The sequence below is a fragment of the Bubalus bubalis genome, chromosome 21 (genome assembly GCF_019923935.1).
Source record: "Bubalus bubalis isolate 160015118507 breed Murrah chromosome 21, NDDB_SH_1, whole genome shotgun sequence".
NCBI classification, from domain to species: domain Eukaryota; kingdom Metazoa; phylum Chordata; class Mammalia; order Artiodactyla; family Bovidae; genus Bubalus; species Bubalus bubalis.
In genome coordinates, this window is record NC_059177.1 from 14,759,574 (window position 1) to 14,782,315 (window position 22,742).

At 55.1% G+C, this 22,742-nt stretch overlaps 2 protein-coding genes and 1 long non-coding RNA gene across 10 annotated transcripts in view; 2 read left to right on the forward strand and 1 right to left on the reverse strand.

Annotated features, from left to right (window-relative positions):
* NKTR (natural killer cell triggering receptor) overlaps positions 1-4,053 on the forward strand; it is a 44,150-nt gene extending 40,097 nt beyond the window's left edge. For all 8 annotated transcript variants that reach the window (XM_044934242.1, XM_025272364.2, XM_044934241.1 and 5 more), the window contains one exon: positions 1,231-4,053. In XM_044934242.1, the coding sequence (XP_044790177.1) occupies positions 1,231-1,318 (88 nt within the window). In that variant the 3' untranslated portion in view covers positions 1,319-4,053. The remainder of the gene's footprint in view (positions 1-1,230) is intronic.
* A 5,573-nt stretch (positions 4,054-9,626) lies between these two features.
* Positions 9,627-22,680, forward strand: ZBTB47 (zinc finger and BTB domain containing 47). Its single transcript, XM_006080874.3, has 6 exons — positions 9,627-9,769; positions 13,518-15,074; positions 16,698-16,845; positions 18,133-18,248; positions 18,875-19,019; positions 19,206-22,680. Exons 1-6 carry the CDS (start codon positions 9,767-9,769, stop codon positions 19,562-19,564), a joined length of 2,328 nt encoding a protein of 775 aa, XP_006080936.3. The 5' UTR covers positions 9,627-9,766; the 3' UTR covers positions 19,565-22,680.
* On the reverse strand, positions 11,560-13,684 carry LOC123331053. Its single transcript, XR_006547513.1, has 2 exons — positions 13,546-13,684; positions 11,560-11,848 (listed from the first exon to the last, which is right to left on the reverse strand). It is a non-coding gene; the product is annotated as an uncharacterized LOC123331053 (long non-coding RNA).
* Positions 22,681-22,742: the final 62 nt, after the last annotated feature.

Here is a 22,742-nt window from a genome sequence, read left to right on the forward strand (position 1 = left end):
AAAGAGAGAAGACCACTCAAACTGTGGCCCATTCTTTAGAGTTACTTGCTAGAAATAACAGCTAATTTGTCAGTGTTTTAAAAAGGTAGTATTTTTTTTTAATATGTAATAAAGTGTCATAGTCACTTGCTTCAGTAGCAGGATTTGTGGCTTATATGGTTAAAAATGTCTTTTATGTGTTAATATATATTCATAGATATGTTTTATATAACATACAGTTATTGCAGAAGTCTTTTTGGTTGCTTTTTGTGTATCTCTTTCCTGGTGGCTTCTGGTCTTACCCTCCCTCACCACCACTGCACTGCCCCCCGTGCCTTGCAGTTACAGTCACTGGTGCTTATAGAATTTCAGTGTGATACAGACACTCCCTTATTTGAAACTCTTCAAGTATACCCCAGGGACCTTAGGGGCAGGTCCACCATGCTCCTGAGTATTGCATGGAGGCCTCTCCACCTACCAACTCCAGCTTGGGCTTTTCTGTGTTCCCTGCACTAACATTCTGGAACCTTTATTTTCTGCCTAGAGATTCACATGCCCATTTCACCATCTCCCATCCTGCCTCTTGAAATAATCCACTCACTGCCCCTGGGAAGCCCTTCCTGACTGCTCACCCTGAGATATGTTGCCTGCTATGTATTTTATTTATTTTACCCCCTATTCCAGACTACCCTTGAGCCCAGGGAACACTAGTCTGCTGTGTGTGCGCCCTTAGCATCTAGCAAAGTGACTGGCTTTTTGTGGATATTTTTCCCAAAATAACTGAATGGTGACCATAACCAAAGTCTTCTTTACTCACTGTCCCAGCGGTCCCATCCCTGCCCCACCTCACCCTCACCCCTCATTGGGCTCACATTTTGATTTGATTTTGATTTCCTTGTCTTTTAATGAATTCTTGTTGGCCTTTTTTCCCCTTCTTCAGTCTAATTAAATACTGATGTTCATTTTGGGTAACATTGAAAATTATTCTCATTTCCTTGAGTGGATTTCAAGTAATTCCACAGGAAGTGCTATTTCTTTATTTACACCTTGATATTACCACCATCTGTCACTAACATCTCTGAAAAGTCCACAGTGTTGTCATGGTCAGTACTGTACTTTTCTACCCACTATGCTGTGCCTCCTCGAGTCACTTGCTTTCAAGCCCCTTATATCAAAAAAGAAGCTTCAACAAGAATTCAAAGGGTTGAGAGTTAAAAGGTATTTGTATACTTGTTTTGTCTTGTTATACAGGAGTTGTAGATCTTATGGCTCTGACAGTGAAAGTGACCGAAGTTACTCTCATCACCGAAGTCCCAGTGAAAGCAGCAGATATAGTTGAAAGTGTCCCCTTTTTTTTATATGAATTATATCTTATGTGTAAATATCTGGTAACTTAAAAAATTAAGAAACTTAATGGCAGTCTGTTGTTCTGTTTCGGTATTAGAGATGAATTTGAAAAATAGACACTTCTTAATTGTTATTTGTTTATTTACATGTGCATAGAATTTAAAATACAGATATGTCTCCTTAAAATATTTGTATGCCACATTTTACAGTAGCCAACTATGAAAATTAATTTCTTTTTCTTGAATCAAGAAATCATGAAATTTAAGTATAATTTGCAATATTATTTTAGATAGATGATTTGTCTCATATATTTCTTAGAATACAGATTCTTTTTGCCCATTTTTAAGGTTTTAGCATCTATGCTGCCCAAGCATAGAACTGAAGGAGAACTGTGAAAGGTGGCCAAATACTTCCATACCAATTACAGTCTTATTCATGTGTGCGCTTAAAAACAAACCACCCAAAATTGATACTGATGGTAACCAGGCAGTGGCTCCTTTCTTCTTTGTTGTTTCAGAGGATCCAGAACGTGGTCATAATACAGCCCACTGTCTTATTTCAGGCTGGCGGGTGAGGTTAAAAAGAATAGATCAGCCTTAACTATAAATATCTGCACTGTCTCTGTAGCCCTAATGTTTCATGTGCTTTTTTAATAAATACTATTAGAAGTTCAGTTTGTTTAAAAAAAAAAAAAGTTCTATTCCAGTTTATGCTCTGGTGCTTGGTAACTTTTGGTGCATTATTCTTATATATTATACATTAGAATTCCATCAGAGAGAGAAATAAATTTTTAAAAAGTTCATTGGCACCAAGTAGGGTTCATTGTAAGCTATATTCACTTTAACTATTTGGAGAGCTTCTCTCAAGCACAGGTGTGGGCTGTGGGCCATGGAGCAGGCAGGATTGGCACAGGGTTGTGTAACCACTTGGGTATGCTGCCCAGAACTGATGCCTGGAAGAGTTGAATGGAGAGTGGACTTCAAAAGTAACACTAAGATCTACCTGCCACCATTTTGGACATATTTTTCAGGGCTTTACTTTAAAGCCTTTCAAGTAAGAGATGTAAGAGCAGTTGAACTGTCCTTAGCACCCGCCAGCTTGTTCCCCTGTTTCAGTGGCCTGCAGTGATGCAGTGAAACCTTGTGTGAGATGGGTAAGCCTATGACAACAGACAGGAAATCAGGGTGTGCAGTATTGCATAGATTACACATATTCAGTGTCTTGAGTGGTTCCTGTAAAAATGATTTGACCTTTAAAAACTGGTGAGATTTTGGTTTTTTTTATCTTTAGTTTGAGCTTTTTCCCCAAGTGTACTTAATCACCTTAGTGCCAGTTTTATCCAGTTATGCAGAAGAAATTCATATTGGATATTTGATGCAGAACTTTGTGCCATCCTACCCCTTGCCTGCTATACTTGGGAAGTGGGAAAGAACCCTCAGTTGAAGGGATCTGACCACCCCTTATGGATGGAGGGGTGACCTTGGATGTATTACAACCATCACCTATAAAAGGTTCATAAACAGGGTTAAGTGGCCAATTGTTTGCCAAGTTGATAGATGAGAGTACATTAGAAAGTAGGACCTGACTCAAGCAAACACTTGATGGTGAATAAAAAACAATGTGTGATTCATATGAGCATTCTCAAAAGTTGCCTGCAGAGGAGAATATTGCTTTAATAATATTCAGTGGAAAAAACTGCATTTAGAACTCAAACCAAAACTGCCAAATCTAATTACGTTAAGAAAAGGTACCTTTAGGCAGTGTATTAGTTTTCTATTGCTGTGTAACAAATTATCCCAAACTTAGCAGCTTAAAGCAATACTCATTTCTTAGCTTACAGTTCTGTAGCTCATGAGTCCAGCGTGATACAGCTGGATTCTCTGCTCAGGGTCTCACAAGGCTGAAATCAAGGGTCAGCAGGGCGGCATTCCTTTGTGGAGGCTCTGGGGAAGAATCTGCTTCCAGGTTAATTCAGGTTGTTGGCAGTATGCAGTCCCTTGCTGGCTGTCAGCTGAGGTCCTCTCTCTCGGCTCCTTAAGGCTGCTCGCATTCCTCCTTGTGCGCTTTCCTCCATCTCCAAACCAGCAATGGCCCATTGGGGTCTTCTCATGCTTCAGAGCTCTCTGCCTTCCTCCTCTGTTTTAAGGTTCATGTGATTAGATCACGGTTCATGTGTGAGACAGTGTCCCTATTTAAGGTCAGCTGTGCCATAGAATGTAGTCACAGAAGTGATATATTTACAGGTTATCTGGGCTTGGGGCATGAAAAGAGGGAAGGGCGTTTTAGAATTCTACCTCCCACAGGCAATAACTTTGCAGGTTGTGCTATGGGTAGAATTTTATCCTCAAAAGGTGAGCCCTAGAAGCCTCGTTTGTTTTCTCCATGGAAAAGAACAGCCCTCAGCTGCACCATTCAACTTGTGTGTTTACTGAATGGACTACAGAAATAGCTTTTCTTCCTAAAGGGGATTGTTCTGTATTTTAAATTATTTTTTAATAAAATTGAATTACATCGTGTATTGTGCTTCTTAATAGAAAATGCATTATTGGACTGTTTTTGTAATGTCCTCTTTATTGCAAATGAACCTTGATATAGCTGGTATTGTTCAAAAACAGTAGAAAATACTTTTGTATATATTGGCAATGTCTAATTTGTATATACTTCATTTAAATTCCCTAAAACTTAAAAGGGAGGCCTTGCAGAAATTAAACTATATACTTAGTCTAAGTTTGAGTCTGAGCATGTTTCATCCTTCTTTATTTACCAACACTTCAGATAGTCTTTCTGAAATGGAAAAGGAAGCATTGAGTCTCTTTGCTGACCCAGCCAGGGAAGAGATTTCATCTCCTCTCTCTCTGGCTCATTTTCCTCTTCTGGCCGGGTATTAGTGGTGGGGCACAAGGTGGTGCTAGAGACAACTTCAGGCAGAATGTTTACCTAGGCAGAGAACCATTGATGGTGCTTGGTCATGCTTCCCCTACCAACTCCAGATTTCTTTCAGGTCCAGTTGTCATCCAGCTGAGGTGGCCTGCATACAGACATCCTTGCAGAGAAGGGACTGTGTCCCACCCCATCTGTGAGATGCTGCCCAGGGACAGCACGTTTACCTGCTAAGCCACCTACAGCCTCCGCCTTCCCTCCCTAAGAGTGGTTCAACAAGCAAGCACATAGCACTTACTCTGGGAGAAAATATTCCTTGTGATATTTTTAGCATCCACATGAGAATTTGCAGGGCAAGTACAATTAACTTTTTTCTCCTCAGAACTCAAAGGGATTTGTACTTTCTAAGTGAATACAACATAACCTCACACAGTAAGATTGGCAGAGATTCAGTTTCCAAAGTTGAGTTAACAGTAAACCGCCAAGTCAGGTAGTTCTGAAAACAGTCAAATCTGGATGTGTTGCCTTAAAATTTAAAGAAAATTGTAGAGTCAGTTTGCTGTAGGGAAATCCCCAAGTGAGGTTCCTTTAGGGTCGTTTATTTTTTAGAAAGCGCCATGATCTTTACTGATGTTCTGATAGCATCTTGATCGGCTGGGCAGTATTGGGAGGAAATGTGTCAAGGACTTTTGACTGTGCTGAATTAGCAAGATGATTCAAGGGAAATAAATGCCCCTCACAACTGACCATGAATACTGGCCAGGCATCACTGGAAGAGAAAGGAGGTTCCACCAGTGCAGAATGAGTGACACAAACTGTGTGGCCAGGGGAGGAGGCCCAGAAGCCATGGCTCATGTGGGAAGAGACTGGGCTCAGATGGATGGTCTTTAGGAGAGGGAATCCACTCTGCCGCTGCTCCGAGAGGTGAGCGCCTAAATCCTATGAGGGACTTGTGAACAATGAACTGGGCAGAATGCCAAGAGGACTCCTGCACAGCAGGGAGAAGTTCTTGGATGCTTAAAAGTTGGGGGGAGGAGCTGGTTCCCTGGAAGATGGCAGCTTGTAGACAGACCCTGGGCAGCGTCCGCCAGTGCCTGAGGAACGTGAGACAAGGAGGGCCTACCTGGGCAACACGCAAAGGAGCAGGAGGCTCTAACGGACTGTTTTCTTGAATGATTTCAGTAGAATGTAAGGGCAGAGTGCTCCATTGCTTCTGCCTCCTTTACTCCCTGTGAATCAGAAGGACTGCAGTGGGGCTATGCCAAGCTTGGGGTCAAGCACTTCTGCCTCTTGGAGACCCCAGGCCCCACCATTCACTTTCTATAGCTATCGAACTCCAGCTCTACAGACTTGGCTGAGTTTCACAGTTGTGTCTCTTCAGCCAGCCTGGAGATCTGAGGACATTAGGGTAAAAAAAAAAAAAAAAGTGACCTGAGCACTCAGCACAAACGCTTGTGTTCTGCATCTGGAGGACTGACACTCATCTGTAATGTGAGGCGAGGCTAATAGTCCTTAGGCTGTTGGTCTCTCAGCTCACACCCAGAAAGAGGGTGCAACCAGACATAAAAACCAGGAGTGCGCATCCCTTTCCAGACCATCCTGGAGATGAATCAGCCTCCCAGAGAGCCCAGAGGGGATAGGACTCTGGGCTGGCATGTCCCCAGTCTCCGGTCACCCAGGGCCTCCTGCAACTAAAACCTCTGCCACCAGGCTAGATTCCCAGAGAAAGATCCCACTGGTCTCAATGTCTCTGGCCCAATCTGATTTTATTTTGAAGGAGTAAAGGATCTCTGTGAGCAACTATTCTGTGGCACAGCCCTTAAGGGTTTGGGGTCTGAGCCAGACTGCTTGGGTTCAAGTTTCACTCTGACACTTCTTTGTGGGTAACTGGGTAAATTGTTTGACCTTTGTAGTTATTAATATAACTTCTCCGTTTTAGGAGTGGTGAGGATTAAATGCTTAGAACTAAGCACACGTTGAAGTGGTTCAGGGACATTAATTCCTGAGCTTGCCTCCAGGTGGAGAGTATGAGGAGGGCCAGGCTCAGTCACTAGTGAGAGGCCCAGGGCCCCTTGAACCAGCAGGGTGGGAGAGGATCCTGGAAGCTGCTAAGGAGGCCTTAAATGCCTAGGCCATGACGTTTATGCTGCTGGAGGGAACTGGGCAACCTGCTGGTTTGAATTAGGCCCTACCATCTACAGCTGTAGCCTGTTAGTGCTGAGCTCTGAACAGGAGCAATCTACTCCCCTCCAACCCCCTACCCAGGGATCAATGCTCCCTCAACCTACAGAGCCCTGGGTCCACACCTAGTGGGTAAGTTGAACTTCCCTGCCACCCCTCCAGCCCCATGCTGCAATATGCCTTTCTGTTTTCTGGCACTGCCCACTCTCTACTCCTCCCCCATTGCAGTTACACAGCTCCACGCCCCGCCTAGGGAGGCTAAACCCTGTTGTGTGCAGACGCACGCAAGTGCTGCCCCAGCACGTTTTGGGTCTGTTCCTCCAACGTGGGAGAGAAGTTCAGGGCTAGAGGCTTAGGGAAGTTGTGGGGGAAAAAAAGGCACAAAACACAGAGCTGGCCTCTAAAAGCAGGGGTGTGGCTTTGTTGACCTTGCCAGCACCCAGTCCTGAGTGTCTGAGGATCATCCAGCCCTGCCCTGATCTCCACAAACTCCTGACTTGCCCCCGTGGCATGTGATTCTGGCCTGGGATCCCCCTCCCCAATAACTTGACCCACCTTGGACTCTCCAGAAAGCCTGCCTTGACCAACCCTGAGGGGAAGATCCTGTGGCATGGCCCTTTTTAAGGCCAAGGGAACAGAACAATTCTGCCTATCTCCATCCGGCTACTCCTACAGGACAAGAATCTGGATTCTGCTACATCAAATCACCTCTAGTTCCCTGCAGATGTTTAACTGTATCCTCCCTTGGGGCATGTGCAGGGGAGTACCCTTCCTCTCCTTTTGCTCTGCTGCCTGCCAAGTCGCTTCAGTCCTGTCTGACTCTGTGTGACCCCATGGACTGCAGCCCACCAGGCTCCTCCGTCCATGGGATTTTCCAGGCAACAGTACTGGAGTGGGGTGCCATTGCCTTCTCCCTCCTTTTGCTCTAGTGTTACTCAACTTTCAGTCCTCAGCTCTGAGCCAGCCCCACATGAGCCCACCAGACAGCTCTTCGGACAGTGCCTTCCTGCCATGTCTCATGTGACCCATGTCCCAGTAGCCTCCCAGAACTGGCTTGTCCTGGGGTTCCCCCAGTAGATGGGCTGTAGGCCAGAGAAGAAATGGGAACAGCTGAGGTCTTAAGGAAGACTGAGCCCCCTATTCCCTCCTTGCTCACCCAACCTCCAGCCCCTTCTTTGGCTTGACTCTTGCAACCAAGACCAATTCCAAAAGGGCCAGCAGCCCTACCTTGGTCACACTGGCCACAACCCCTGCCAAACCTTGGCTGGGAAATGGGCCCAAGAGTGTCCCTTGCAGCCGCCTGCCAGGCTCCTCCCAGTTTGTGAGGCAGGCTGCTCCAGCCTCACCTTTCCTTGGCTCCTCACGCTGGTATCTGACTGTGAGATCTGTCCTGCTCTGCCTTCACTGTCCTTAGCCAACCAATGGGTATACATGGTTCCTCTCTTACCACCTCTCAGGCCTGTGCAAGGGAGCCACAGAGTAAGATGAGAAAGTGGGTTGGGATGGTGGAAGAAGCAGAAGGCAGCCCTGAGGTGATGGGCTGGTCAGACATGCAGGTTGCTCTGGCCTGGCCTCAGCTTGAGGCCTTTGGGAGCTGAGTCAACTCACCCACCACAGCCACTGAGATGCAGAATATCTGCTGTGTGGTCATCACTGGGGGGCATGGGCCCCCATCGGTGCCCCTTCTTCTCTTGCCATCTTTTTCCACCAAGGTCTCATCTCACCCTCCATCCAGCTATGTGGTTTCCTCCTCTTTCTCTTGGCACTCTTTGGTCACCCCCGTTTTTGCCCATCAGATGTTTTCTCCCTGACCCTGGAATGGCCTTGTCTTAAGGGCCTAAATCCTGGCCTCACGGGAGGCCGTTGCAGTTTCATAGGACAGACATCAGACTACGGGATGGCGCCTGCCTGGGATCTTGGCCTCTACTCCATTTCCTTCTCTGGCATCCAGAACCAAGTTATTCTGAACTGGCCCCAGAGGCCCTGCCCACTCATGAGCAAGGTGGCATACTCAGGGGACACTGCTACAGCCAGGCATGGGCGGGTGTGTAAGCACAAGTGCATGTGTGAGCGAAGGGGGTGGGGGATACAGTGTGGTACTGCCAGGATGTGGGCAATGTGAAAGTGACCAAACGTGGGGCAGCCATCATCTTGGAGTAGGGGAACAGAAGCATCTGAATGATGACACAGATGACATTGTGGCCCTCTCCACAATGATGGCCCAACCACCACCTAGGCTCTGCGAGGCCCACCGCCCTGTGGTCCCCACTCTGCTGCCTGCTTGGCCCGGCAGTGTTTCCTTGCAGCCTCTTGCCAGCACAACCAGCCCCCAGCCCCCACTGGCATCCATGCCAGAGCAGCATTCCGCAGGCCTGGCTGCATCTCTCCAGCAGAAACAGCAGGAAGGCCTCTCAGCAGCCATCAAGCTCCACGGCTAAGGGACACAGTGGGACCTGGGCCTCTGGCCCTCACTCCTCTAGTCTTGCCTTCTCCCAGCTCTGGGTCTGTCACATGAAAGGATTTGATCAATGCAGCTGTGGTTCACATTCTCCCATCTCCTGCCCTGGGCGTCCCTGTGTAGCCAGAGGCAGCCACCAGGTCAGTATGGATCGACAAGAAGCAAGTCCTGGAGACAGAATAACATAAACCCTGAGCTGCCCTGGGATCGGGGTGGGGGGGTCAGCTCCGTTGGAGATCCTAGACTCACTCTCAGGTCAGAGCAGCCCAGGTCAGAGGGTGGGGATGGTGACCCAGCAAGGATACGCTGGGTTCAGTCCCTCAGTGTGAGGTCGCTCAGGGGAGCAGGTGTAAGCCTTTTCTGTAACTGGTTGGTGGGCGCGGGAGCGCCCAGCTTCCCCATTTTGGGGCCTCCTCCTATGACCCCACCTCGGTGGCGCATCTGGAGGGCTCCCAGGTTAGACTCCGGGATGAACTTCCTGGCGGAAAGGGGGCTCGGTGCGATCCAGGGACCATCCTCTAGGATGGGAGCGGCGGGGCCTGGCCGGAGTCCGCGGCGGCCCGAGGCGGGGCTGGCTGCACCCGGACGGCGCGCACCACGCGTGTCCGCGCCCCCGCCGGCGCGCAGGGCGGCCTGGCCCTTTAAGCGTCCAGACGGCGGCCCCAGCTGACGCGCGGGCTCCAATCGGCGCCCCGCGCCCCCCGCCCGCCGCGCCTGAGGCTCTGGGGCCGCAGCTGCTCGGCGGCTGGACTCGCCGCGGCCCTGCGCCTCCGCCCGCCCGGCCGCGCCCCCGGGGGCCATGGTCGCGGGGCCCTGCGCGGGGGCGGCCCCCAGCGCGGCGCTACATGGAGCGGCCCCGGCCTGGCCGCCGGGGGCAGCGCGATCCCGCGGGGCCCTGTGAGCCCCCAGCGCCACGGCACCATGGTACGCAAGGCCCTGCCTGTCCCCCCACTTATCCGCCCACCTGCCCGCTCTGCCCTCTCGAGCGAACAGCCGGTCGTCTCGGCGTGGAGGCGTGTGAGGGATCTTAGCCCTCGCCGGGTCTCCCCTACCCCTTCTCGGGGTCCCTGCGGGCTGGGAATGCGGAGCTTTGACGCGGCCCTGGGCTGGGAAGGGGTTAAATTCCTGGGGTTGGGGCCGGGGCGCGAGAGGCTGAGGTCCTGCTAGGCACCGGCGGAGGGGGGCGCTTCTCTGGGCCGGGACGGCGCCGCCCTCGGACTGGGTGATGGGGGGAGGGAGGAGGTCGGATTCCCGCCTGGGCCTTGGGCCACGTGGGCGCTGGAGCCGCCCTGCCAGGGGATTCGGGGCTCCTGGGCCAAGCGGGATGCGGGGAGGACGCCTGCAGCTCTGGTCCAAACTCCTGTGTGACCTTGGACCTGTCCACCGCCCTCTCTGGGCCTGTTTCTCGGGAAGGACGAGTGGCCTGAGTTGAGAGGAGGCTGGCACAGATACCCTCTCCCTAAAAGGAGGAGGCTGTAAGTCATGAGCCTGTGCCCCTGTGCTCAGTCTGGGTCCACCCACTGCTTTCTGGGGACAGAAGAATTGACGTGGGAGTAGAGGGTGCAGATGGACACCCAGGTTTCATCCTGGGGCCTCCAGGGAGATTCTGGGGCAGGGTAGAGAGCTAGCTGGTGGTTTTCTGATGATGAGGCAGGGTACCTCTCAGGAGTAGAAGGCTCTGCCAGTGGTGAGCAGCCTCAGCAGGTGTCCCTGGCACCTGGCCTGCCCCCACCAGCCTGGCTTGTGGGGGAGGGTTTGAGAGCATGAAATGCCCTGGCAACAGAAGTCCCTGACCACTCCTCTGGTCCTGTGTCTTAGCCCAGCTGGCCTGGACTTGGGGTGGGGTGTGTGACTGCAGCTGGCACAGCCAGATGGGGAGGGGCATCTACAGCTTCAGGAAACTGGCACATCTGGCTGGAGAGGCAGACACAGCTGGTGGGCCCTGTGTGGGAGGTACCAGGCTAGGGGGTAACCATACCCCACTGAGGGGCTGCCAGATAAGGACTCAGGCAGCATCTATGTGCCTGGTCAAGGAAGTACAGTCAGGGCTCCTGGTTGTAAGATCCTTGGGCCCCTCAAGGGCAAAGGATGGTACAGCCTTGCCTGGGGGTGTTGCCTCAGAAATGGAGTCTCTGGGGCAACACTACCCCCCAGGCTAACCTTTCCTCCCCTGCTGAGGCCAGAGGAGTCTTCACTGGATCCTGGGACCAGATGTGCACACAGGAAATGTTAGGCACTGCCCTTGACCCATGGTAGACAAGCACTGGAGGGCCTTCTGTGAAGGAGCAGTGGACCTGGGATGGGTACCCCACAACAGGTCTGATATTGACAAGTCCTTATCCAAGCTACTTCCCCACCACTCTCTGGCCCCTGGAGGCCCTGAGGAACTTCTGTTACAACCAAATTGCATCCTGACCCCTCACTGACTTGCAGGTGGCAGCAGCTCTAGGGAGGAGGGTACAGGTTGCCGGAGGTGCTGGTGGAGTCTGGGGAACCACAGCTGGTCCTGAGACACCTCGTCCTGCTTTTTGAGTCATTAAAGGCCAAGAAATACTTTCACGTGGAATAGTATCCAGTCCAACACAGATTGGGTGGCCTCAGCAGGGCTGAGAGTCCAGGGGCTCTGCTTCTGTTGACTGTGAGACCCTCCCATTCTGAGCCCATCTGCGTAATAAAGTTTGGTCCCAGAAGATGAATTAGAATGAGTCAGAGGATGGAGATGAAAGGGGGTTGGCACTTTATTCCTGTTAGATTGGCCAGACCAAGATGGGCTAGCAGCCCTGAGACAGAGGAACAAACAAGTGGCTTCTTGGTTGGGGTGAAGGAGGTGTTGGGGAGGAACTCAAGAGAGATGGTGGTGGACTTCCCTGGTGGTCCAGTGGTTGGGAATCTGCTTGCCAATACAGGGAACATGGGTTCAGTCCCTGGTCCAGGAGGATCCTACGTGCTGCGGGGTAGCCGGGCCTGTGTGCCATAACTACTAGAGTCCGCAAGCTGCAGCTGCTGAAAAAAAAGAGAGAGCATGAGGTGGGTGCTGCCCTGGGCTACTGGGTGTGAAGGGTGAAGCCCAGGGCAGGTCCTCTCATTCAAGTGACTGAAAGGACTGACATAAAGGGAGGGGTAGGCTGTGGATGGATGGGACTGGGGTTTCATCCTGAGGCTTCCAGAGACATGCATAGGGTAGGAGAGCTGATGGCTTTGCAGTGCAACAAGGTACCCTCAAATGTAGGAGGCTCTGACTTAGCGGACAGGGCCTGAGGAGGGCCAGAACCAGGCAGGTCGTTGATAGATGTTAACTGAATATCTGCTGTGCGCTGGATCCATGCAAGGAACTGGGCAGCCTGCCTGTCTATGCTGCTCACCTTTTGGGGAAGCCGCTGTGGTTGGACCAAGAATTAAGCCAGCCCTTGCTTAATTCCAGGCCCTTGCTTAATTAAGCCCTTGCTTGCTGCTGCTGCTGCTAAGTCACTTCAGTCGTGTCCGACTCTGTGCAACCCCATAGACAGCAGCCCACCAGGCTCCCCCGTCCCTGGGATTCTCCAGGCAAGAACACTGGAGTGGGTTGCCATTTCCTTCTCCAATGCGTGAAAGTGAAAAGTGAAAGTGAAGTCGCTCAGTCGTGTCCGACCCTCAGCGACCCCATGGACTGCAGCCTTCCAGGCTCCTCCGTCCATGGGATTCTCCAGGCAAGAGTAGTGGAGTGGGGTGCCATTGCCTTCTCCAAGCCCTTGCTTAATTCCAGGCAATTCACCGGTACTGAAAGTGGCCCAAAGATCTAATAATCTGACCAATCAGATTCAAAGGCCTCCTTCAGGCTCCACCAAGATGACATCATCTGGGAACCTCTGGGCCTGGACCACACCTGACCTGGGGTCTGGGGAGCCTAGAGGGAAAGGGTTTGGTACAGGTCTTGGGATGCAGGACTTTTGATGCTAAAACCAGGGCCGTCCCCAGCAAACCAGGACTGGGTCGTCTCCCCACAGGCATCCTTTCAGTATTTCCAGGCCCCGTGGATTCTCTCCCTGACACTCACTTACAGATAAAACCAATCCTGCCCAACCCCAAACACCTCAGGAACAGAAGTCACCTAGCTCACTGCTCTGTCTCTGGCCATTGTACCTCCAGGACAGTGACTGTGACTTTTGTTCCTAAAGTGCCTGGGGCTGGGCAGGATTGGTTTAATTTGTAAGTGAGTGTCAGGGAGAGAATCCATGGGGACCAGAAATACTGAAATGATGCCTCTGGGGAGACAACCCAGTCCTCGTTTTTGCTGGGGACGGCCCTGGTTTTAGCATCAAAAGTCCTGCATCCCAGGAAACCCCTAGGTTCCTGGCCCACCCGCATAGTTGGTCATCCTCGAACCTTTTCCTTCCCCTTTTCTCCTTTTCCCCTTTTCCGCTTCCCTTCCCGGGATGACTGCTCCCATTTCACAGTGGAACAGCTGGAGGCCCAGAAAAGTCAACCACTGACCCAGGAGCTGATACGCGGCCTCAGAAGGTCACGGCCAGAGTCTGAGCTCTGAGGGACAGCTGACTCGAGCTTGAACCCTGGTTCCCCATCGTCTTTGCTTGAGTCTTTCGGCACCTTCTCTGTCACGTGGAACCAATAGTGATTGGGGATGGGGGGCACCTCCTGGCTGGCCTCGACCTGACCTGTGCCCTCGGCCCTGCAGTTGCTGGTTGAGAAGACAACGGACTCACCGGCGGCTGAGTTCTCGCTGGTGGAGGACGTGGCGCTGCACTTTGCCTGCTTGATGGGCCGCCTGAACGAGCAGCGCCTCTTCCAGCCTGACCTGTGCGACGTGGACTTGGTGCTGGTGCCCCAGCGCAGCGTCTTTCCAGCCCACAAGGGCGTGCTGGCCGCCTACAGCCAGTTCTTCCACTCGCTCTTCACCCAGAACAAGCAGCTGCAGCGCGTGGAGCTGTCCCTAGAGGCGCTGGCGCCCGGCGGCCTGCAGCAGATCCTCAACTTCATCTACACGTCCAAGCTGCTGGTCAACGCGGCCAACGTCCACGAAGTGCTGAGTGCCGCCTCACTGCTGCAGATGGCCGACATCGCTGCGTCCTGCCAGGAGCTGCTAGATGCCCGCTCCCTCGGCCCACCGGGCCCCGGTGCCGTGGCCCTCGCCCAGCCAGCTGCTGGCTGCACCCCGGCTGCACCAACCTACTACTGCGACATCAAGCAGGAGGCCGACGCCCCAGGCCTGCCCAAGATCTACGCCCGAGAGGGCCCCGACCCCTACTCTGTGCGCGTCGAGGACGGGGCTGGGGCCACAGGTGGCACGGTGCCTGCCGCCCTCGGGCCGGCTCAGCCCTTCTTCAAGGAGGAGAAGGAGGGTGGCGTTGAAGAGGCTGGCGGGCCCCCGGCCAGCTTGTGCAAGCTGGAGGGTGGGGAGGAGCTGGAGGAAGAGCTCGGGGGTTCTGGCACCTACAGTCGGCGGGAGCAGTCCCAGATCATCGTGGAGGTGAACCTCAACAACCAGACACTGCATGTGTCCACAGGGCCCGAGGGCAAGCCAGGCGCTGCCACCGGCCCGGCCACCATGGTGCTGGGCCGGGAGGATGGGCTGCAGAGACACTCGGAAGAGGAGGAGGATGATGAAGAGGAGGAGGAAGAGGAGGAGGAGGAGGAAGAGGAGGGAGGAGGCAGTGGAGCAGAGGAGGAGGAGGAGGATGACGAGGGCGGCAGTCAGGGGGAGGATGAGGAGGATGAGGAGGAGGAAGGGCACAGTGAGCAAGAGGAGGAAGAGGAGGAGGAAGAAGAAGGGCACAGCGAGCAGGATCAGGAGAGCTCAGAGGAGGAGGAAGATGAGGAGGACGGGGAGGCAGGGGGCAGGCAGGGGGGCCTGGGGCACCGCAGCAGCCGGGCAGAGCCCCCTGCCCACAGTCGCATGGCCACGAGGTCTGCCCGGCGCCGTGGTCCCCCTGAGCCGGAGGAGGCCAGGCGGCGGGGTGGGAAGCGGCCAAAGCCACCTGCAGGAGTGGCTCCTGCTCCTGGCTCCCGAGGGCCACAGGCTGCTGATGGGCTGGGGGCAAAGGTGAAGCTGGAGGAAAAACAACACCATCCGTGCCAGAAGTGCCCGCGCGTTTTCAACAACCGTTGGTACCTGGAGAAGCACATGAACGTGACCCACAGCCGCATGCAGATCTGCGACCAGTGCGGCAAGCGCTTCCTGCTAGAGAGCGAGCTGCTGCTGCACCGGCAGACAGACTGCGAACGCAACATCCAGGTGGGCCTCCAAGGGGCCTGCAGGGGGCAGCCATCCAGGCTGAACCAGGCCAGAACTGGGCCCTGGGCACCCAGTGTCCTGCTGCCTGTGTTGTCTGCACAGTCTGCAGAGAGCAGGCTCAGCCCCCAACCCCCAACCCCGCCCCAGGGACAGTGGGACCAGCCCCAGCCCAAGGGTGAGCCCAGGGTGGTGAGAGCTCAGGGCATGATGTCAGGGAGAGCTTCCTGGAGGAGGCAGATAGAGCTGGGCTTCCGCAAGAGTGCAGAAAGGATTGGAACAAACAGTACCCTTGCCAGAACGGCAGAGGGGAGCAGGGACTCAGGAGAATGCAAGGAGAGAGTTGTCTGAGCATGTGAGGCTGGGGGACAGCCAGCTCTGAGGAGGGATGAGTCAGTGTTTTTGGACTGCTGCAAGGCCAGCAGGGCCCCCAGGTATATAGTTTGGTAGATTGAGCAGTGCAGGAAAGCACAGAGGGGAGGAGGGGTTTGCCCGGAAGGGGGCGCCATTTTCCACTTACTGCAAGGGCTGAGTGGAGCAAGGGGCAGCCAGGCGGGAGGAAACCCCTGCATTCAGCTCTTTGGAGGTACCAGCTGGCCTGGGCATGGGGAAGAGGGACTGGATGAGCAGTTCGGGAAGTGCAGGGGGCCCAACAGGAAGGCTGCTGGGGCCAAACAGGGGAGCTGGGCTGACTGCCAAGCCTTGAGCCAGCCTGCATCTGGGCCAGCCTGGCCTTTCAGGGTGAAGACAGCACAAGGCCAGCCAAGTGATTTTTTGCCTTTTCTGGCTGAGAGTGAGGTTGAGGGGCAGTAGGTAGGCGATGCTAATTGCCTGAACTAATTGCTAATTGGAGAAAGTGTTACCTGAGGGTTACCTGGATTCCTGCCCCACCCTCAGGCACATGCTCCCACTTGCCTGCCTGCTGCGCTGCCCTGTGACTCTCCACATGCACACCCCCCGAGCTTCCCTCCTGAAAGGGAAAGACGCTTGTACTTCTACCCTGGGTACCCTGACCCAATTTCTGCCTAAGCCCTGGCCTACTGCAGGGGTAAGGGCCCAGGAGACAAGGAGGAGGGGAGTGTGGTCCCCAGGGTTCCCACTACCATCTCGTGTCCAAAAGTCCCTTGCACCTCCTGCAGTCCCCCAGCCCTTTGGAACCTGTTCCCTTGGGGATCTCTGTGGTGTCAAGGTATGGGTCCCAGCAGGGGAGGCAGCAGAAATAATGTCTCAGCTTTGCCAGGACCTGTTATCCGAGGGGCTTCCCCTTGAACTGTAGCCTCCTCACCCACTGTGGCCCTTCAGCCAGTTATGTGTCTCCCCTCTGTAGAAAGATGTCTTGTTGAAGTGAGCACAGAGGAGGGACTTCGTGGAAGAGGTGGCCCATGACCCTAGTGAGTTCAGGATGAGGAGGGAGGGCCCCAGGCTGCAACCCTGGGCGGGTGGGCAGGTGGGTAATATTAGGGATTTACCACCCCTGACTCAGACTATCGAACGTAGCTGGTCCTTGGCCACCAAGATCTCTCTCTCGAGCACGGTTCAGGTGGGGAAACTGAGGCCTAGCAAGGCAGTGACTTGTCCTAGGTCACATGGTCCCAACCCAGGGCCTAAAGTCTTTTCATTCCACAGTGTGTGACATGTGGCAAAGCTTTTAAGAAGCTCTGGTCCCTCCACGAGCACAATAAAATTGTGCACGGCTACGCAGAAAAGAAGTTCTCCTGTGAAATTTGTGAGAAGAAGTTCTACACCATGGCTCATGTGCGCAAGCATATGGTTGGTAAGTCTGGGCCTGTGGCGGAACAGGCCCAAGGTCCAAGCTGGGCCAGCTGCTGCGTGTGCTAGGAAGTCTTTCACATCCAGGGACAATATAAAGGGATGAGAAAGTGCCAAGTAGCTGGGAGGTGGGGCGGGGACAGTGGATGGGGCAGTGGGGCCGAGGAGGGGGTAGGGCTAGTCTGGGGCCAGGGCTGCCATGTACGGTTGGGCAGGTTGCACATGGCACAAGGGCTCATGACAGGAGGGCAGGTGGAGACCAGAATCCAGCTAGCACACTGCTACCCAGGCTGGCACCCCAACATGGGGCTAGGTCCACCAGAGCACCTTCTGCTAAATTACACAGAGTGCTTACTGTGTGGGCTGACACCGCCCCTGTCTCAGTCTGAGGACAGCTATGCCCCTGACAGGGCTTCAGACTTCTCTGAATGCAACCCTCCTCCCAGGGGTCATACCTGGACACAAGTGTGTCTTGGGCCACTTCGCTGCCTTGGGCATGGCTGTCCCTCCCCTCTAGGTGGGCCTGGCTGAGAGTCTGGCTGTTGTCTGGGTGGCCCTCCTTTCTTTGCCCACTTGGGGGCTGGAGCTCTCCCCACTGACTAGCCAGGGAGACAGTGAGCCCTGGCCAGAGATGCCCTTTCTCTACCAGACAGTACTGGAGGCTTCCAATATGAACTGAGTGGGAGCTGGGAACCTGGGGTGTAGGTATCAGCCAGGAGCATGCTAGGTAACCCAGGATTGGTGGTCCTTCCTGGGCTTGGATTCCCCAGCTCTGAACTGTGAGGGGGGCCCTCCGTGTGTCCAGATGCTTCCTCCCACATCTTCCTTGGAGTTTGTTTTGGCGGGGAGTGCAGATAACTCCTTCTGGATGGCAGGGGACCCAAGGCTGAGGCCTTTACAGGTGCCATCCTCTGTAAAGCCCAGCCACCTTGGAGACCCAGGACCACTCTTCCTGTTTTTATAGAAGAGGATGCTGAAACTCACTGAGGCTCACAGCAGCCATACAGAGAACCAGTGGCTAGGCCAGGATTTGAGCCGAGGCTAAGGAACCATGAAGGCCTCTGTGCTTGTCTGAGCAGACAGAGACCTAGTGGGGGGTGTGGGAGGGAGGGACAGGGAGGGAGGGGGAAGGACCTCGCCTGGGGGACAGAGGCCACGGGGCAGGTCCCAGGGTAGATGGTGCCCCAGGAGGTGGGTTCAAGGCTCAGCGTGGGGGGCGGTCCAGCAGGGGTCCCCTGGGAGAAGCCAGATGGGTCCCTGAGATGCCATGGCCATGGTGCCTGCCCCGTAGCCCACACCAAGGACATGCCCTTCACCTGCGAGACCTGTGGGAAGTCCTTCAAACGCAGCATGTCTCTCAAGGTGCACTCCCTGCAGCACTCCGGGGAGAAGCCGTTCAGATGCGAGGTGAGTCTACTTCTGCCCCAGGGACCACCCTGAACAGGGCAGGGATCAGGGGCAACAGCAGCTTAAAAGCCAGGGGGTAGGGGGACTGGAGTATAGGGTGCAGAAGGGGGCCCTCCTGTTGTTTGCCTTCTACTCCATCCTTCCCTGGTTGCCCACCTACACCCCACCCCCCTCGCCCCACATACCCCTGCTTCCTCTCCCTATCTCAGTGCTACACATTCAGGGTGGGAAGTCTGCATGGGCTGGAACCATAGGACAGGCTTTCTGGAGAGGTGGAGAAAGACACATCTTAGGCAAAGATCGGAGATGGAGTTGCAGGTGGGGCTGAGGGAGGCCTTTGGACAAGGAGGAAGGATGGAGAGTCTTAAGCACAAGGGCTCCCTCCACTCTGGGGCCTTTTTCCACTTGCTAAGCCCCATTCCTGCCGGGGCCTCTCTACCTGTGCCCCATGAGCTGCCCCACCCCAGGAGCACCTCAGCCGGCCTCGGCATCCACCCGTCCTTGCCCAGGAGTCCCTCCCGCTGTGAGTCCTTCCTGGCCCTGTGAGCTGGGGACCAGCGCTTACCTCCCTGAAAGTTATTCCCCCACTTTTCCCTGGGTCTTGCCCCACCCAACCCTGCCCTCAGAACTGCAATGAGCGCTTCCAGTACAAGTACCAGCTGCGGTCACACATGAGCATCCACATCGGCCACAAGCAGTTCATGTGCCAGTGGTGTGGCAAAGACTTCAACATGAAGCAGTACTTTGATGAGCACATGAAGACCCACACAGGTACTGCTGTCCAAAGGTGATGGCCTCTGCGCCGTAGTGGGCATCCTTCTCTGCCCTTTTCTGAGGCTCAGCCCTGGCCTCCCTGACTCCCAAGGTCGGGTGAGGGAGGCTGGCTCACATGTTGGGGGTGGGGGGCGTGGCGGCCCCCCAGCAACTCCCCGAGGCCCATCCCCACCCACCCTGCAGGGGAGAAGCCGTACATCTGCGAGATCTGCGGCAAGAGCTTCACCAGCCGGCCCAACATGAAGCGGCACCGGCGCACGCACACCGGTGAAAAGCCCTACCCTTGCGACGTGTGCGGCCAGCGCTTCCGTTTCTCCAACATGCTCAAGGCGCACAAGGAGAAGTGCTTCCGCGTCAGCCACCCCATGGCCAGCGATGGCGCCCCCGCGGCCCCGGGCCTGCCCCCCGCCCCGCCCCAGGCTCTGCCCCTGCTGCCCGGGCTGCCGCAGACCCTGCCACCCCCGCCGCACCTGCCGCCCCCACCGCCGCTCTTCCCCACGGCCTCCAGCCCAGGCAGCGGGAGGCTGAGCACCAACAACTAACTGCCTGCCTGCTCCAAGGGGCCCAGGACCCTGCCCTCCTCCTTGGGGGGCAGTGACACCTCCAGAGTTGGCTGGACACCGGCCTCGCCCCGAGGCCCCTGACCCTGGGGGGTGTGCAGGCTGGCAGCCCCCAGAGCTGGCTGAGGACACCTCGCTACCAAGTGCCCCCTTTCAGTGACTTCTTGAAGCCTTTACTTTTTTTGTTGTTTGTTTTTTGGGAAGTGAAGGAAAAAGAAAAGAGAGGAAACCATTGGCAGTATCCCCCTCCAGGTGAGGGGGGCGCTGGAGGCGGCAGGTAGGGGGGACAGGGGCCCAGGGAGCAGGTGTGACTGGTCACTCTGCTGAGGCCTAAGCCAGAGGGAGGGGGGTGGCCCAGCCCAGATCACCTTCAGCCACTTATCCGCGCCTTTCCTGGGCCCCCTAACTTGCGCCTCATATCCTGGAGGGTTTGGGGAGAAGTTGGGTGCCATCCCCCTTGGGAGGAGGTGTGGACCCAGTGTGAGGGCTGCGGATATCCAGGCAGAGGCTTGAGCCTGGATGCCCTGGGAGCGTGCCGGGAGGCTGTGGCAAGGCGTGAAGACTGAACCTCTACATAGGGAGGGTCAGGGGGGTGTGGGGCAGGCAGGGGCTGGACCCCAGACATTTGCTTTCCCCATTCACAACCCTGTGGCAGGCACAGGGATCCCCGACCTGCACTAGGCTGCACCGAGGGCCCTGGGTCCTGGAGAAGATGTCCCCAGAAGCCACTGGGCCTCAGGGTGTTGTGGGCCAGGCCCTGGGTGGACAGACGGGCTGGCTCCCACAGCACTAGCTCTCAGGGCCTGCTGCCCAGGAGCCCCTGCAGATGGGTGGACCCCAGGGGCAGGCCCCTAAGGAGGAGGCTTGGGCCAATGTTCTGAGGTTTCAAGGTGCTATCAGTGGGGCGGAGGCCAGGGCAGCTGTTCACAGAGCACCCCATCCCTCACCAGCTGCCCCAGCTGCATCTCCCACACTAGAGATGTGTGTGTCTGTGTCTGTCTGCTCCCTGAAGGCAGCGCAAGCCTCCTCCGCTCCCTAGGCCTGGTCACAACCCGCCCCTGGCTGGCATCCAGCACCCTTGTCCCTCCTGGGCCTCTGTGCTCATGGGTGGCACAAGGAGCCTGCATGATCAGGCCCGGGGGGTCAGGGTCATGGGCGCTGGGAGAGCCCCAGCCTGTGCCCAATGCTTGCCCTCACGAGGCCAGCACTAACAGGACATCCTTTTTTTGTTGTCATTTAACGTCTTGATTCCTGCCTTTAAAAGGGGGAGGAAGGTTCCATAAGCTACATATTTCCTAGTTAAGCTCTTTCCTATTGTGTTTATACAGTTTTGTTTGTTATACTCTTTGCACCTTAAACCCCCATGACTACCCCCACACCACCACCTTCCCAGCATGGCTGGAGTGGGAAGAGGCCTGAGCCCAGGGGGTCGTGGAGGGGGGACTGGCCCCATCAGCTCAAGGGCTGAGGGGGTTGGGACCCCTCAGACCTCCTTGTAAGGTCCATGGCGCTGGGGCAGGGGGCTGGGGACATTTTAATCATCAATAAACGAAGCACTTTATTCTGTACAGATGTGGGTAAGCCCAAGGAGCCCGAATGATTTGAGGATTTAGAATCCAAGCCACACGGCCCAGATTGTTTTCTGGGCTTAGAGGGTTTGAGTTTGGGGCTGTAGCAGGAACAGTGCAAGCCAGAGCCTACGTGCGTGCCCTCAGATGCCCCTGCTGTCCTCTGGGCACCCCCTCAAGAGAGGAAAGCTCCCTGTCTGGTTCCCAGCACTGCGGCTTCCCCACCCCGAGGCTGAGGGTTCTAGCCTCTTATGGGGTCAGGGTTGCACCTCTCAGGCTCCTGCTCTACTGTAGCTCTTTTCTTCTCCTGCACCCCTTGATCTCTGGGCTTCCATGACGTCCTCAGGGTCCCCCCCACTCCCCCCTCTCCCTTGCTATTTCCAACCTCCAGTCCCAGTGCCTGGCAGCTCTTCAGAGCTGGCCCACATTTTCCTAAGAAAAGTCTGATTTCCCCAAATGGGCTGTAGGCTGGGACTCCCCTGAGCTTCTCACTCCCTGTGGCTGACACCAGGATCTCCCGTTAGAGCTGGTGGCCCTGTCACCTGCTACCGTCACTGCAGCCTTAGAGAGCCTGGGGGGCCCTGGCCAGGCTGGGCCTCTGATCCGTGAAGTCAGACTTTCACAAGCAAAGGCTGGAGATGGGTGTAGGGAGCTGCTGGCGAGACCCTGTCCCAGGACTCGGGTCTCCTACTCTTGTATGCTTCCCTTCTCAGGGCACGAGAGGGGTCCAGACAGCAGGCTGGCCACTGGTCAGATGGTCATTGTATTAATAGCTTAGATGGGCACGTCCACCCCCTCTCCTGGGAGGCCCCCGTCCTAGCAGGGACAGGAGCCCTGTGTCCCTGGTGCTAAATGCTCTCTTCCCCTTTGGCCAGTGTTGGTGGGAGCTCCTTTCTGGCCAGACCACAAGGGTCTGAAGCAATAATGGAACCTCAGCCGTGCCAGTATGGATAGGGGTTCTTGTTTTACCAGCTTTTACATTTCCTTTTTGATTTTTAAAACAAATTAACAAGCACCTGGATATTGGAGGGAGGGGCTTGGGCCATCACACCCACTTCCCAGGGCTGGTGATGGGGAGGGGGCTTGGGATGATTACCTCCCACTGCAGATCTGCCAAGGGGGGCCGCTCTGTCCAGCTGGACTTCTCAGCCCACTTGGCCAAGCCTCAAGTCCGGAACCTGGCCTGCCCCTCCCCAGCTCCCCTTGTAGTCCCTGGTCTTAGGCCAGCTGGGGATGAGTGGCCAGAGAGATGACCATTCAAGCCCCATGACCACAGTTCTAGGAACCCAGGCTGGGTGGGGGGGGCGGGCAGTGGGGGCAAAGCCTGAGCCTCTGATCCTGACATTTGCTGCCATGTCCCACATGGCACCCCTCGGCAGTCGGGGGGGTGGCGCTCAGTGGCAAAACGGCTGTGCCCAGGTACGTAGACCCTTGATGTCTGCCCTGTGTGGTCATCCCACAGCCCCAGAGTGTATGGGGGACTGCAGGAGGGTGAGAAGAGTGGAGGGGAATAAAGGCAGTACAACTGTCCCTTGGCCCAGCCTCTTCTTTACATATGCCACCCTGACCGCGGGCTGAAAGGACTCAGACCA